This window comes from Morus notabilis, unplaced genomic scaffold, assembly GCF_000414095.1.
Source record: "Morus notabilis unplaced genomic scaffold, ASM41409v2 Scaffold414, whole genome shotgun sequence".
Classification (NCBI taxonomy): Eukaryota; Viridiplantae; Streptophyta; class Magnoliopsida; order Rosales; family Moraceae; genus Morus; species Morus notabilis.
In genome coordinates, this window is record NW_010365171.1 from 166688 (window position 1) to 179720 (window position 13033).

The 13033-nt window shown below is 35.4% G+C and overlaps 2 protein-coding genes and 1 non-coding gene across 6 annotated transcripts; 2 read left to right on the forward strand and 1 right to left on the reverse strand.

The window, feature by feature from the left end:
• The first annotated feature begins 576 nt into the window (after window positions 1-576).
• On the forward strand, window positions 577-6241 carry LOC21388939 (ELMO domain-containing protein C). Of its 2 annotated transcripts, XM_024171833.1 has the most exons (10): window positions 577-816; window positions 3066-3113; window positions 3333-3442; window positions 4174-4242; window positions 4482-4597; window positions 4702-4756; window positions 4942-5062; window positions 5253-5300; window positions 5427-5521; window positions 5754-6241. In XM_024171833.1, exons 1-10 carry the CDS (start codon window positions 714-716, stop codon window positions 5850-5852), a joined length of 864 nt encoding a protein of 287 aa, XP_024027601.1. In that variant the 5' UTR covers window positions 577-713; the 3' UTR covers window positions 5853-6241. The 2 variants fall into 2 exon arrangements, with proteins under 2 accessions (XP_024027601.1, XP_024027602.1); XM_024171834.1 differs by lacking the exon at window positions 3066-3113.
• Window positions 6242-6579: 338 nt separating this feature from the next.
• On the reverse strand, window positions 6580-6682 carry LOC112093432. Its single transcript, XR_002903046.1, has one exon. It is a non-coding gene; the product is annotated as a U6 spliceosomal RNA (small nuclear RNA).
• A 2133-nt stretch (window positions 6683-8815) lies between these two features.
• On the forward strand, window positions 8816-12614 carry LOC21388940 (65-kDa microtubule-associated protein 8). Of its 3 annotated transcripts, none has more exons than XM_024171840.1 (11): window positions 8816-8899; window positions 8992-9195; window positions 9383-9640; window positions 9749-9961; window positions 10238-10393; window positions 10475-10634; window positions 10730-10881; window positions 11009-11096; window positions 11208-11281; window positions 11821-11916; window positions 12073-12614. In XM_024171840.1, the coding sequence occupies exons 1-11, from the start codon at window positions 8816-8818 to the stop codon at window positions 12394-12396; spliced, it is 1809 nt and encodes a 602-aa protein (XP_024027608.1). In that variant the 3' UTR covers window positions 12397-12614. The 3 variants fall into 3 exon arrangements, with proteins under 3 accessions (XP_024027608.1, XP_010105800.2, XP_024027609.1); XM_010107498.2 differs by having other exon boundaries at window positions 11842-11916; XM_024171841.1 differs by having other exon boundaries at window positions 11842-11916; window positions 12082-12614.
• Window positions 12615-13033: the final 419 nt, after the last annotated feature.

Below are 13033 nucleotides of genomic sequence, written 5' to 3' on the forward strand. Positions count from 1 at the left end.
AATGTTATGAATGTAATTATTAAAATGTTCTTTTACACAATTAAATAAACACGGTATGTATAATAATTTATTAATGATAAATAAATAAATTTAATATTCATTCTTTTTAATAAAAAAGTACAAAAATTGGCATTTTTTTATCATTTCTTATATTATGCGAAATCCATTAAGATATCGTTCATTTCACCGATTTGAGTTTTCAGTTTTAAGTTTCTACAGTAAAAAGCTCTCAGAAAATGTCACATTTAACTTTTTCTATTACAGTGAAAAACTTTCAGAAAATATTACATTTCAATTCGAATTAAAAACTCAAATCTGCGAAATGACCGAACCCTAAATCTCTATTATTAATTTTACCTTATTAACACGTCTTTAGATTGTTATGAAAGGACAAAATATTGAAGTTACACGCGTATATATATATATATATATATATATATATTGTTTGAAAATTGAAGATACGTATTTGACAAGTGTCGTTTTGACATTTTACATGGGCCCTTTACTTGGACGTCAGAACTCACTACTCAAGTTAGCTCACAAAAGTCGGAACCAAAACAGAACATATTCTCTCTCTCTCTCTCTCTCTCTCTCTCTCTCCCCTCTCTCTCTCTCTTCCTTCTCTCTCGCTGAGTGAGTACTGTCTCAGAGAAAAACCAAGTGGGCAAGTAAAAAAGGAAAAGGAGGAGGAGTTGGATATTAAGAGGTGAGAAATGAGCCTGGTTAGAACACAAGGAAGCTGTGTGGCGATCCGTACAATATCTCCATCTTCCTCCAACATTTCCCGTTGCAGCGGTCAGGACTCTGCTTCTTCAGGTTCTCACTCTTATCTCTGCCTTTCACCACCCAAATATACACACATACATACATACGTATATGTGTGTCTGTGTGTATTACTGTCTGTTTTTTTTTTTCACTTTTTGGTTAATTTCTCAAAGCTTGATGACTGATCTCGATCTGTTTCTATACCCACATGTTGATCTCATTGATTTCGTCTAAAATCGATGATAATTCAAGTCCCTTTTTTTTTTTTTTTTGGGCTGTTGTATTAAATCGTGTGTGTAAATATCTATATATAAGTACGTACGTATGTAATGAGTATTGGATAGTTTTGGCTTTTTTTTTTTAAAGATATTTGGTTTCGATAGAAATGGATAGATGAGTTTGGAGTTTGGATATTGCAATCTGGGGAGACCAGATATCAGTAGAGAGTGGCGGATTGGACGGGAGTTTGGTACAGTGTGTGCGTATGTAAAAACGATGCGTTTCAATCCATAATCACTAATCAGCGATCGTCCGTTTACTGGATTGCTTCCTCCCTCGCATTTAGGGTGGGACCCATCTCATGCGGACGGTCCGTCATGATTGGACCGGTCGTCCATTATAGGGTCAACCAAACCTTTTATATGAAATACCTGCGTGCTACAACCCAACAGTTCCATATTCATTGAATCACAATTTAAATTTTTATTATAGTGTGTATTTTTTGATAAAAATACGTAAATTTACTTTTTAATTTATGTTTAGTTTGAGAATTTAAACCATGATTTGAATCATGGTTCATGATTCGCTATAGTATTTTTTCTCACAAAAAATACACGTAAATAAAAAATGATTCTAATCACATGATTCTAATTCATAAACCGAATGTCTTCTTTCTAATTTGAATAAGCGAAATGAAGAAACAATCTTCAAGTAAACGTGTGTATTCCATTTATAGTTGCATATGACAAATGAAACTTGAAATATAATAGTTTTAAAAAAAAAAAAAAAATTACCGACACTTAAAGAAAAATATTTGGTCATTTATAAATTTTTAAACCCAATTTTTCGATTCTTCATGTCCTGCACCGTAATATTTAGAAATATAATTTGTAATATGACATGTATTCTATGTAGTAATAATATTCCATAAGTGTTCAACATCATTCTTATATAAAAGAAATATGATGCTACATCTCTAATTTTTATATATTACAGTTCCTTCACGAATCTTTTTTTTTTTCTTTTACTTTAATGCAAACATCAGAAGAAATAATTCGGTAACACAGTAGCAATGGCTTGTTTTTTTGGAAATATAGTAATACTCAGATACATGATGTGGTGTTTTAGAACAATGTAAGTATGTAACAAATAAAGTAAATAAAAAAAAAAAAAACCAGCAATTATTTCAGGGATTTTCCGACCAAATTGGATGAAATGCTCACATGGAACGGGAAGCCATATGTTCCACTCTTGGTCGGACGTGGTTCCGTGTTTCCATCCCAGCGCGTGCAAATCTCGATATATATGTATAATATAAATATTTGTGTATATTATTTTCTTTTATATAAATTTCTTCTATGTCATAATACACAGATATACATACATATATACGCATATATATTATGGGAATGGCTTCTTTTCGGTATATTTGTGTCGAGATATACACGACATTACATACGTTAAGTTGGAATATATTCAGTCTAATAGGACAGAATACACCACAACCACATGATAAAAACCATTTGATCGTGTCTCCTCGAAATCTCTAGAACGTGTCCATAATGTCATCCGGATAAAAAGAAACCGCTTTCCAAATAATTAGAGACATATATTGCGTTTCCATTTCAAATAATTTAGAGTCCTAACCTTTTTTTTTTTTTTTGTGGAAAAACGAGTTTTCTTTCTCTCTTTCTTTCTTTTTTCTTTTTGGACAAATAATAAATGGTTGAGGTGGTTGGTGTTTGTTGGATAGTATAAAGTTAGGTACACATTCTTTGATCTCTCTCTCTTTTTTTTTCTTTTTTTTTTCCCCTCAGCTGAGACATCATACTTCATGAATTTTCTTCTTTTTTTTTTGGTTGAATTTTATAACAATCCTACGCATGCAGATTATGTCTTATATATGTTAGGTATGGTTAAAACTTAAAAGCATGCAGTAATAACGTAAAATGGGTTTTGGTAATCAAAAATTTTTTTCTCCCCTTGTTCTGTTTTGAACGTATTGCTTTCTTTTGGTGTAAGATCGCGTAATATTGGACCTACAGTTGGCTAGCAGTAAAAACTATTTGTCTGTGAAACAGAAATCCACTGGAATTGCAGCAAAATCATTGGTCTAGCTCTTGTCACAGGTCGCTAAAGATTTTTCAGTCTGCTCAGTTTATTGGCAGCAAATTTTCAATACTTTAGTAGCTGAGACTTGAAATGAGATGCGCGCGCGCACACACACACATGTATATATATATATATATATATATATATATATATATATCTGTGCGTGTGTGTGTGTGTGTGTAGTACTTAAGAATTGTGCCGACTAATTTACTGAAATGGAAAGCTAAATTATGCAGATGACGCAATTTGTGTCACGCCTACATGGATTGGCAAGGGCCTCACTTGTGTTTGCTTCAAGCGAAAGGGACATTACGAACGGATATGCGTTAACTTGACACCCCAACAGGCAAGCAAACTAACCAAAACAAAACGTTGTATCATTGGTAATCAATGAAGTGCTTTGGTCTAGCTCTTGTCACAGGTCGCTAAAGATTTTTCAGTCTGCTCAGCTTATTGGCAGCAAATTTTCAATACTTTAGTAGCTGAGACTTGAAATATGATGCGCGCGCACACACACACACACACATGTGTGTATATATATATATATATATATATTATCTGTGTGTGTGTGTGTAGTACTTAAGAATTGTGCCGACTAATTTACTGAAATGGAAAGCTAAATTATGCAGATGACGCAATTTGTGTCACGCCTACATGGATTGGCAAGGGCCTCACTTGTGTTTGCTTCAAGCGAAAGGGACATTACGAACGGATATGCGTTAACTTGACACCCCAACAGGCAAGCAAACTAACCAAAACAAAACGTTGTAGCTCCAAGCTAGTTATCTAATTTCAAAGTTGCATGAGTTGCTTCTTCAGTAAATATGATGCCACGGCAAAAGGGTTCCTTACTAGAGCTATAGATTTTACCACTGATTGCGTATAGTGTGTGAAACATTTTCTAGCTAGCTTTAAAGCTTGTTATCACAAAAGTCGATGAGATTTTTTTTTTTGGAAAGAAAAATGTGGCAAATGAATAAGATGGATTTCCTACTTTTGTGATTCATGGTTCTTGCCATGCTTTATGATGCTTCCCATGTTTTCCCATGTTGAATTGTTCGATATATAACTCAGCAGGAAGAAAGACTGAAACGGCTTAAGCACCGAATGAAGGTCTACTTTGATGCTTCAAGACCAGATCACCAGGTGTATTTTCATGCTCTTGAATTTGATTGTGCTATTACATCTCGGAACTTTCTAATTCAAGTCACATCCATTCGAGACAATAACTTAAAGACTCAAAACAAAAGGGTCTTCTAACATGACCCGTTGGACTAAAGCCGAAATGCTATAAGGCGACATTTCAATTTTTTTTTTTTTTTTTTCAATGTGTATTCTACGTGATTTGGTTTTAATTTTGTACTAAGAAAATTCCATGAGAACAGGAAGCACTGAGGGCTCTATGGTCAGCTACCTACCCTAATCAGGAGCTTCACGGCTTGATATCTGATCAATGGAAGGAAATGGGATGGCAGGGAAGAGATCCATCTACAGATTTCAGGTTAAAATTTGCTTCTCTTCTCTTCAGCGGCTTACTGGTTTCTTCATTAAATTTTGCGGTCGTCATTCTCTAGCTCAGTTTTCCTTAATGCTTTACTTGAACAGAGGAGCTGGATTCATTTCCTTGGAGAATCTGCTGTTCTTCGCGAAAACATTTTCAGTAAGTAATAATCTCAATTCCAAAAAAAAAAATAATAATAATAGAAGTATGAAAGTAACATTCACGATATTTTCTTTAAGCCTGCAATTTTCAATTTTGTTAAAAGGAAAGAACTACATTATTTTGCACATTATACTTAGATTAAGTGGATCGTATTTACTTTTTTTCGCAACGTACTGGCGCAGACGTCTTTTCAGCGTCTATTGAAGAAGCAAGGCGGAAAGCGAGCTGCTTGGGAATATCCATTTGCTGTTGCTGGTGTCAATATCACCTTTATGATAATGCAAATGCTTGACCTTGACGCCTGTATGTGTAAACGAGCTATAATTTTCATCACAAGTTGAATAATTAACACATCATCTATACTCATATCATTTAGTTTGAGAGCTTCTCATAAGAGACCAATATTACTACTAATTTTACTGGCATGAGACTTTCATAATTCTTTTTTCTTGTGCTAAATTTTTCCTTATGAGCGAAACTTCTTCATTTGCAGTAAAACCAAGGACTTTTGTCAGAGCAGTTTTCTTACAGATTTTGTCTGGTAAGAGCCTGAAATTGCATCCTAGTTATTGTTAACATTAGTAGCGACTTTTCTTTCCTTTTCTTTTCTTTTTTTTTTTTTTTTTCCTTTCATGTTCACATTGTGATTCTAAAATGCGTTTTTCAGAAAATGAGTGGGCCTTTGACTTGCTTTATTGTGTGGCTTTTGTGGTTATGGACAAGCAATGGCTTGAGAGAAATGCTACATACATGGAGTTCAATGTGAGAATCCTTGTTGTTATGCAAATTCATGCTTTATGAAAATTATATCAATGGGAATTTAGCCAATTTATGGTTGGTTTGATGTTGCTTTTAGACGCTCCAAAAGTCTTTTATACATACCAAACGATTTGAATTCTATTTCCTGCTTCTTACGGTAACCTCAAAATATTATGACTAGAGGGGAAAATTATTTTCTCAAGTTGAGTCTTTGAATCTGTACATATTATTACAGGACGTTTTGAAATCTACTCGAGCGCAACTGGAGAGGGAACTCTTGATGGACGACGTCCTTCGGATCGAAGACATGCCGTCTTACAGCCTTCTTTCTTGAATGGCAAGCAACAAATTAGCCGGGTCAAGAACTACGGTTTTTATTTATTTGATATCTACGGCCATATGACCCTAAAATTGTACAATCTCTCACATCTCTATCTTCTGTATGACACGTGGCATCTTCCAGTTGGTTGATTCTACCACTCCAACCTTAACCTATGACTCCTCAAATTGCTCCAATTTAAAATCTTACAGGGTGGACTAGAAAAAAGGGTCCTCACATCCGTTGGTCAAAATTGTGTATATTTGAGGATTGCCAGATTTTGTTTTGAAGAGTTTGAGGACAGGAAAATCAGTTGCTATCTTTTTAACATTTTCAAATTGTAAGGAGATTTGGATAAAAAAAAATAGCAAAATGTTAGTCTAGCATAAAAGTTTGGATTCTCAGGTTGGAATATCTAATAAGTTATTGATGGTGCACTGCTTATTTCAAAAGCGTTCATATAAACTTTTTTGCCGGTCATAAGGAGCCCCAGGATACGTGTTCAATTGCAAAATTATGTGTTTCATTGTTTTCTCTATAACAACCGCAAGCATATGAGAGATAGTACTAAGAAAGTCACTCTAGTGTGGTCAGTTTATTTGGCACGAGTACAACTTGAAATGAAAAATAATTGGACTGTTTCATTCTAGAGAGAGAGAGAGAGAGAGAGAATGGAATACATGAAAAGTAGCTTAACCACAAGCAAACATCAGAAGCGTAAATACGGGACAAAGATTGAAAAAAAAATTTGGACCATTTCTCGATTTGTGCGTGTCATCCTTGCGCAGGGGCCATGCTAATCTTCTCTGTATCGTTCCAATTTTATCGGATGTCCCCGAAGGGACAGCTGTCATTCTCGTTGTCTTTGTTTATACAGCACTGTAACCCTTCATAAACCTTCGATGTGGGACACTTTCCTTCGGCCTAAATGACGCATTTCTCTGAGTCGCCAAAAGCACGCTGCGTGTAGCCAAACTTTCGTTGGGGCCCAAGATTTGCTTGGAATGCGTAACAAGCATGAATACATGGGCTCCGGCCCATCGATTAACAGCCCATAAAATCCAACCTTTGCCCTTTTTATTATTATTATTTTCTTTTTTCTTTCTGAATTGTACGTTTGAGAGTTAAACTCAAACAAAAGGAGATACAAGAAAAGGATGTTGGACCCTCTCGATCTTTTTCCTTTCTGGCTATCATCTTATTTTACAAGTTAAACCGTGCTTCTTGAGTGTAGAAAATGGCTAAAATGTAGCTCTCATTACAACTCCACATGTCAGTGACTCAATAATGCTGCAGCTTTGCAGATGGAGCGAGAATAAACACTTCCATTCAGTGATGACATATATTTCACTGCATCAATAACATGTGTTCCAGAAGAGGTTGCTATTTTCATTTTAAAAAAAATAAAAAAGTTGCTAAATCTACCGTACATGTTACAATACCTCCTGCATATATACTTTGTTTTAGATATTTTACCTCCTACATAGTATGTGTCCTGAGACATGCGAAAAAATAAATAAATTAATCACCCAAATATTATTCAATTGGTGGCCCAAATTCTTGCATTGCAATTTTAGTTCTCTGAAATGAAAAATGGTAGAAAGCTATTATCTGAATCCTTTTTTTATTTTTTAATATTTGTTGGAAAGCTCTTTGAAATATGTTTCATTTTCAACTCTTTTCATCCTACCATTAGGTTCCCTGAGACTCTCTTTTATCTCCACCAGTCCCCACATCCAATTCTTCATGTGGAAGAGTCAAGACTTTAGTTGCTCAATTCTACCATAATTATATATTGGAAAGGCGAACAAAGTATGTTGCTTTATTGCTAATATACAGATTAAGCCCTTTATCCCGTCATAATGATGTCTACGAAATTTGGATCTTGAAACTAATATGAATTTATTCATAAAAAGTTTTTCTTATCTATCTAGAAAGAAAAGTACCACCTGCTACTTTTTGTCTAGATATAAAGTAAAATAAAATATTAGAAAATGTTTTTAAGTCCGGTAACCGGATCAATCCGCTAAATATAACTTTTTTTCATACTGGTGTGAAACATCGTTCTTTTGTATGTGTAACACTCTACATTTTGAACTTCAAATTTTATGTGAAAATTTTACACTGTAATAAAATAAATAATTTGAGTTTGAATATATAAAATAAACGACCCCTGAGTATTACATTTAAATATACCGAATGTTACACACATTTATAAATAATGTTACACAGGAATACAAAAAAATTACATTTAATGAACCCGTATGGTTACTAGATTTAAGACTTTACCTAAAATATTAATAAAAACTATTTGTAGTTATTGACAAGCTAATCACAATAATTTATGGGGTAATCAATTTTAGCTAATAACCTCATAATTGGTCAGTGATCATCATCAGATCAGATGGTCCTGATTCTCCTGCAGAAGCAGTGGCCCATCGTTGAGTCTGTTCATCAAATTTTAGTTTACAGGTAAATCAACCATGAAAAGCAAATGTCTACATTCTAAATTGAACTCAGAACTTCTTCACCAAAGCCATATATTTGCTTAAAACTTACGTTGTACTGAGTCTAGTCAGTAAGGTGCAAAGTGGTAAAACAAATTTATGAATGTGAGATCCTAACTTAATGAGTTGGGATATAGTTCCATATTAGCACATGCTTTCATGCTTTCATCCTTGTCAGTTCAAATGTTTAGTAGAGGGAAAGGCAAAAAAGCTGCAAATGCATACCGGGGTGATTCTTGAACCCAAAGCTTAAAATTACCTACCATTACCATCCTTGTCTTTTAAGCAAAACTTACACCCAAAGCTCCACTACATCTCTCTCCCTTACACCCTTTTCTCTGCCCCTCCTTCCTTAGTTGCCAATCAAGGAACTTCACCCTACAGGCCACAACCTTTTTTTTTTTTTTTTTGTGCCAAAAAAAAAAAAGAAAAAAAAATCTCTGAGATCTGCACATAAAAAACCCGCATACCATGAGTTCATTTCAAACGTCAATAGGAACACGAAGTTCCACAATGATAGAAACTTCATGTGGATACCTACTTCAAGAATTGCAGGCAAGAGCTTCATTCAATTACTAGACCGAAAATTGGCTTATTCTATGATTCTCAATCTGATTTCTATCTTTCCTTTGAATGAAATTTGACAGATGATCTGGAATGAAGTAGGAGAGGATAAGTTTGAAAGGGAGAAGGTTCTACTAGATTTGGAACAAGAGTGTGTAGAGGTCTACAGGAAAAAAGTTGATGCAGCAAATACGTCAAGAGCTCGCCTGCATCAGGAATTGGCAGAAGCTGAGGCTGAACTCACCCATCTTCTTTTGTCACTTGGTGAACGATCATTCCCCGCACGGGTATCTCATCAAAATATCCCTATGAAGTGCCAAGTTAGCTAATTATTATATAGTGCATGTCAATGTAGCATAGTAGTACATAAAGTGAAACAGTATTTAGGATCCGAATTCAGCAATCTAGAACCATTAGACAGAATCTTATCATGGGAAATCCAATAACTTGGTTCTTCTCTCTCTGTCTTATTAGCCAGAGAAAATGACGGGAACACTGAAGGAGCAACTAGACTCAATCACACCAGCGTTGCGGGAGATGCGGTTGAAGAAAGAAGAGAGGGTCAACCAGTTTCGAGCCGTGCAAAGCCAAATTCAGAAAATTGCTGCAGAAATAGCAGGTCGACCAGAGGTTAATGACTCATCACTAAATCTCAAAATGAATGAAAACGATCTTTCGTTGAAGAAACTTGAGGAGTATCAAACTGAGCTACAGAGACTCCATAACGAGAAGGTGCGTATAAACTGTGGCTTAGAAATTATTTTATGGACGAAATAAACAGTCTTTTGGTAAATCAATGAGTTTTAATCCGTTGTACCTTTAAAATTGCTTGCTCCGAAGAATGAGAGGCTCCAGAGAGTGGAAAAGTATATAGATGTGGTCCACAAGCTGTCTACGATATTGGGACTGGATTCCACTAACATCATCTCCGACGTTCACCCAAGTTTAAATGACCTTTGCGGGATTTCAAAAAACATAAGCAACAGTGTCTTGGCTACACTCAACAGCACGGTGGAATCACTTGAGGAGGAAAAGCAAAAGCGGCTTGAGAAGGTGAGAATAATCTATGCTGTTGAATTTTTCTTCATTCATGCAGAGGTAATTAGTGGCACCTGTGTTGCAGCCAAACATATGTAAATTGGCTACTATTTCTCATTGAAAATAGTGATAAGAGAACCGAAAAAACCAAGCCGTAGCGAGCAAATATAAATGCAAGAATTGGCAAGATAAATACTTCAGCAACTTGTTCTTCTTCTTTTCCTTTCCTTTCTTTTCTTTCATGATAAATAATGAACTGTCATGTTATATTTCTGCATATTCTTAATACAGCTTCACCAGCTCGGTAAAGCATTAACAAACTTGTGGAATCTAATGGATACACCATTTCAAGAACGTCGACTGTTTTCCCATGTTATTCGGTTGTTGTCAGTCTCATCAACAGAGATATCAGATCCAGGAAGCCTTACCCAAAATATACTCCTACAGGTAAGTACCAACTAATATTCACCATGCATCAAGAGTATTAGAATAAATCAGGAAATAACAATATTCAAACAAATTTTGAAGGCTGAGGCTGAAGTGAAGAGACTGGATCAGTTAAAAGCAAGCAAGATGAAGGAACTATTCCTCAAGAAACAGAAGGAGCTTGAGGAGATATGTCATAGGTCGCACATGGAGATTCCTTCCCGAGCAGAAATGGATAACATAATCAACCTCATTAGCTCTGGTGGGTCTATTTTTAAATATCCATTTTCTCAGAAGGATTTGTTGCTCTTTTTCACATATTTAAGTAGCCCAGAAACTGACTTGCGTGTATAAAAGGGGAGATTGACCATGCCGATCTCCTCATTAGTATGGATGAACAGATATCAAAAGCGAAAGAAGAAGCTTACAGCAGAAAGGCTATAATGGAGAAGGCAGAGAAGTGGATGCTTGCATGTGATGAAGAGCATTGGTTGGAAGAGTATAGCATGGTTTGTTTCTTCCTCCATCCAGCCCATATGAAGTTGAATCATACAAGTGTATTACACATACATGTGTAACTACCTGTAAACGTACATGACATAGCTGTCACATTATCTGATCTCAATCTACTTTCAGGATGAAAATCGATACTCGGTCAGCAGAGGTGGTCATAGAAACCTGAGACGAGCAGAACGTGCTAGAATAACTGTCAACAAAATCCCAGGTAAGAATAAACAAAGTTTCTGAACATGTTCAAATCTACCAGTTGAAGTTAAAATCATGTAGTTGTATGATGAAGATGATTATGCTTCTTCAACAATGCTTTGAATTGCAGCCCTAGTGGAGTCGCTAATAGAAAAGACTAACAGTTGGGAAGAAGAAAGAAGGAAGGTTTTCCTGTATGATGAGGTATGATATACTTCCTTTTAAAATATTTAGACAATATTATTTCATTTAATTAGGTTACGCTTATTTGCTTAAACCATTGACTTAAAAAATAAGACCAACTTAACTTTAGTAAATCCAGAGAGGGCAAAAGTTTAAATACAACAGAAACTTCACATCAGAGAGAAATCTAGCCATACGACTGAATTCTTTATAGAACTTAGACTAAAGACTAAGCTTTGTTTCTCAGGAAGGTTTTCTCAAGGCTAAAAAACCTGTCTTTTCCTTACTATTTGTTGCCAGCAACATATCAGCTACATAGAAAAATTAGACAGATCAGTATACAATGTATAAAAACAAAATTGCTAGATTTCCAATATCAGAAGCTGTTTTCAACTCTGTAAATTAGCCCAATGTGCGAACGAGGGTTTCTGATGCCAATGGCTCAATCGAAAGCTGATAGTACATTGCCTTAATAGTTAGTTAAAAGATGCCAATTATCCTGAACTTCTGTTCTCACATATAATTGGCTATGTGCAAATACATAACACAGACCATAAAAGACTGTATTTCCACTTGTGCAGGTACCTCTCCTAGCAATGTTGGAAGAATATAATGTATTTAGGCAGGAAAAGGAGGATGAGAAGCAGAGACAAAGGGTAGGTTCTGTTCATAAGCATCCATTGGAAGATTAATCTGACCACTCAAAACATGCTAATATTATGATTTTCTTGTCAATTGTACTTGACGTCCTGTTTGCATATAGTTATAACCACTAGCTCCATGAGGCATTTTGTTTTATGAGTTCATCACAGGAAAAGAAGAAGGTTCAAAACCAAGGAGTCGTTCAGCAAGAATATCCATTTGGGACGAGGCCAGGCACAAGTAGTCGGCGACTTTCAGATAGGAGTCTGAATGGAGGTTTCACAAACACCATACCTTTAAATAGAAGGACCTCTCTTGGTATCCAGCAATTCGGATCAAACACCATCAATACAGCCGCTCAAGGCATATCCTTCATGAAGGAAGGAAAGAAAGCACAAGGACATAAGTTGTTTTTACGGCCTGGCCTTGTTTCTAACTTTAGAGATGAAACAGCTTCCGTGGTATCAACATTTTCGGGCCCATTTTCTCCTTGATTAACGAGTCTCTTTTCCAAGCTTCGTTTTCTACAAGAGTGCATCATTTCATAGAGAGCCATTTTACTTAACTTACCCCAGTACCAGCAGAGATGCCGGAGCTAGAAGACGATGGTTGAATAAGATTTAGGATTGTTGGATTTTCTCTACCGTAGGTTCATGCTAAAGTGTGCAGTTACAAGTTCAAAACTAAATAAATTTTGTACAAAATAATTATCTCCAAGCTTGAGCTCAAATCATGAATTGAATAATATGAGATTGCCATGCACATAGAAAGCATAATTGTCTTAACTATAACTACCTTCTACAACACATAAAGCTTTGCCTAGTGTATTCAATTCAAACAACAAGATATATCTACAAATAAGAAAGCCCCGGAGATGTTTAGCATATATAAAAGTTACAGAAAAGGTTGTTTGGTGATTTTGACTATAACTACCTTCTACAACACATAAAGCTTTGCCTAGTGTATTCAATTCAAACAACAAGATATATCTACAAATAAGGAAGCCCCGAGATGTTTAGCATATATAAAAGTTACAGAAAAGGTTGTTTGGTGATTTTTACCGTATTTTGCTACCAGAACTGAACTTGCAAAGTATCTTCAAACTGTCCCACCAGCGAATGTCTCTACTTG

Excerpts from the sequence above, each read along its gene's own strand:
- LOC21388939 (XM_024171833.1), top strand. The coding sequence starts at position 714 with ATGAGCCTGGTTAGAACACAAGGAAGCTGTGTGGCGATCCGTACAATA. Across the intron at positions 3,443-4,173 it reads TTAACTTGACACCCCAACAG|GAAGAAAGACTGAAACGGCT; the intron begins GCAAGCAAACTA and ends ATAACTCAGCAG. Across the intron at positions 4,757-4,941 it reads TCTTCGCGAAAACATTTTCA|ACGTCTTTTCAGCGTCTATT; the intron begins GTAAGTAATAAT and ends GTACTGGCGCAG.
- LOC21388940 (XM_024171840.1), top strand. The coding sequence starts at position 8,816 with ATGAGTTCATTTCAAACGTCAATAGGAACACGAAGTTCCACAATGATA. Across the intron at positions 9,196-9,382 it reads AACGATCATTCCCCGCACGG|CCAGAGAAAATGACGGGAAC; the intron begins GTATCTCATCAA and ends CTGTCTTATTAG. Across the intron at positions 9,641-9,748 it reads AGAGACTCCATAACGAGAAG|AATGAGAGGCTCCAGAGAGT; the intron begins GTGCGTATAAAC and ends CTTGCTCCGAAG.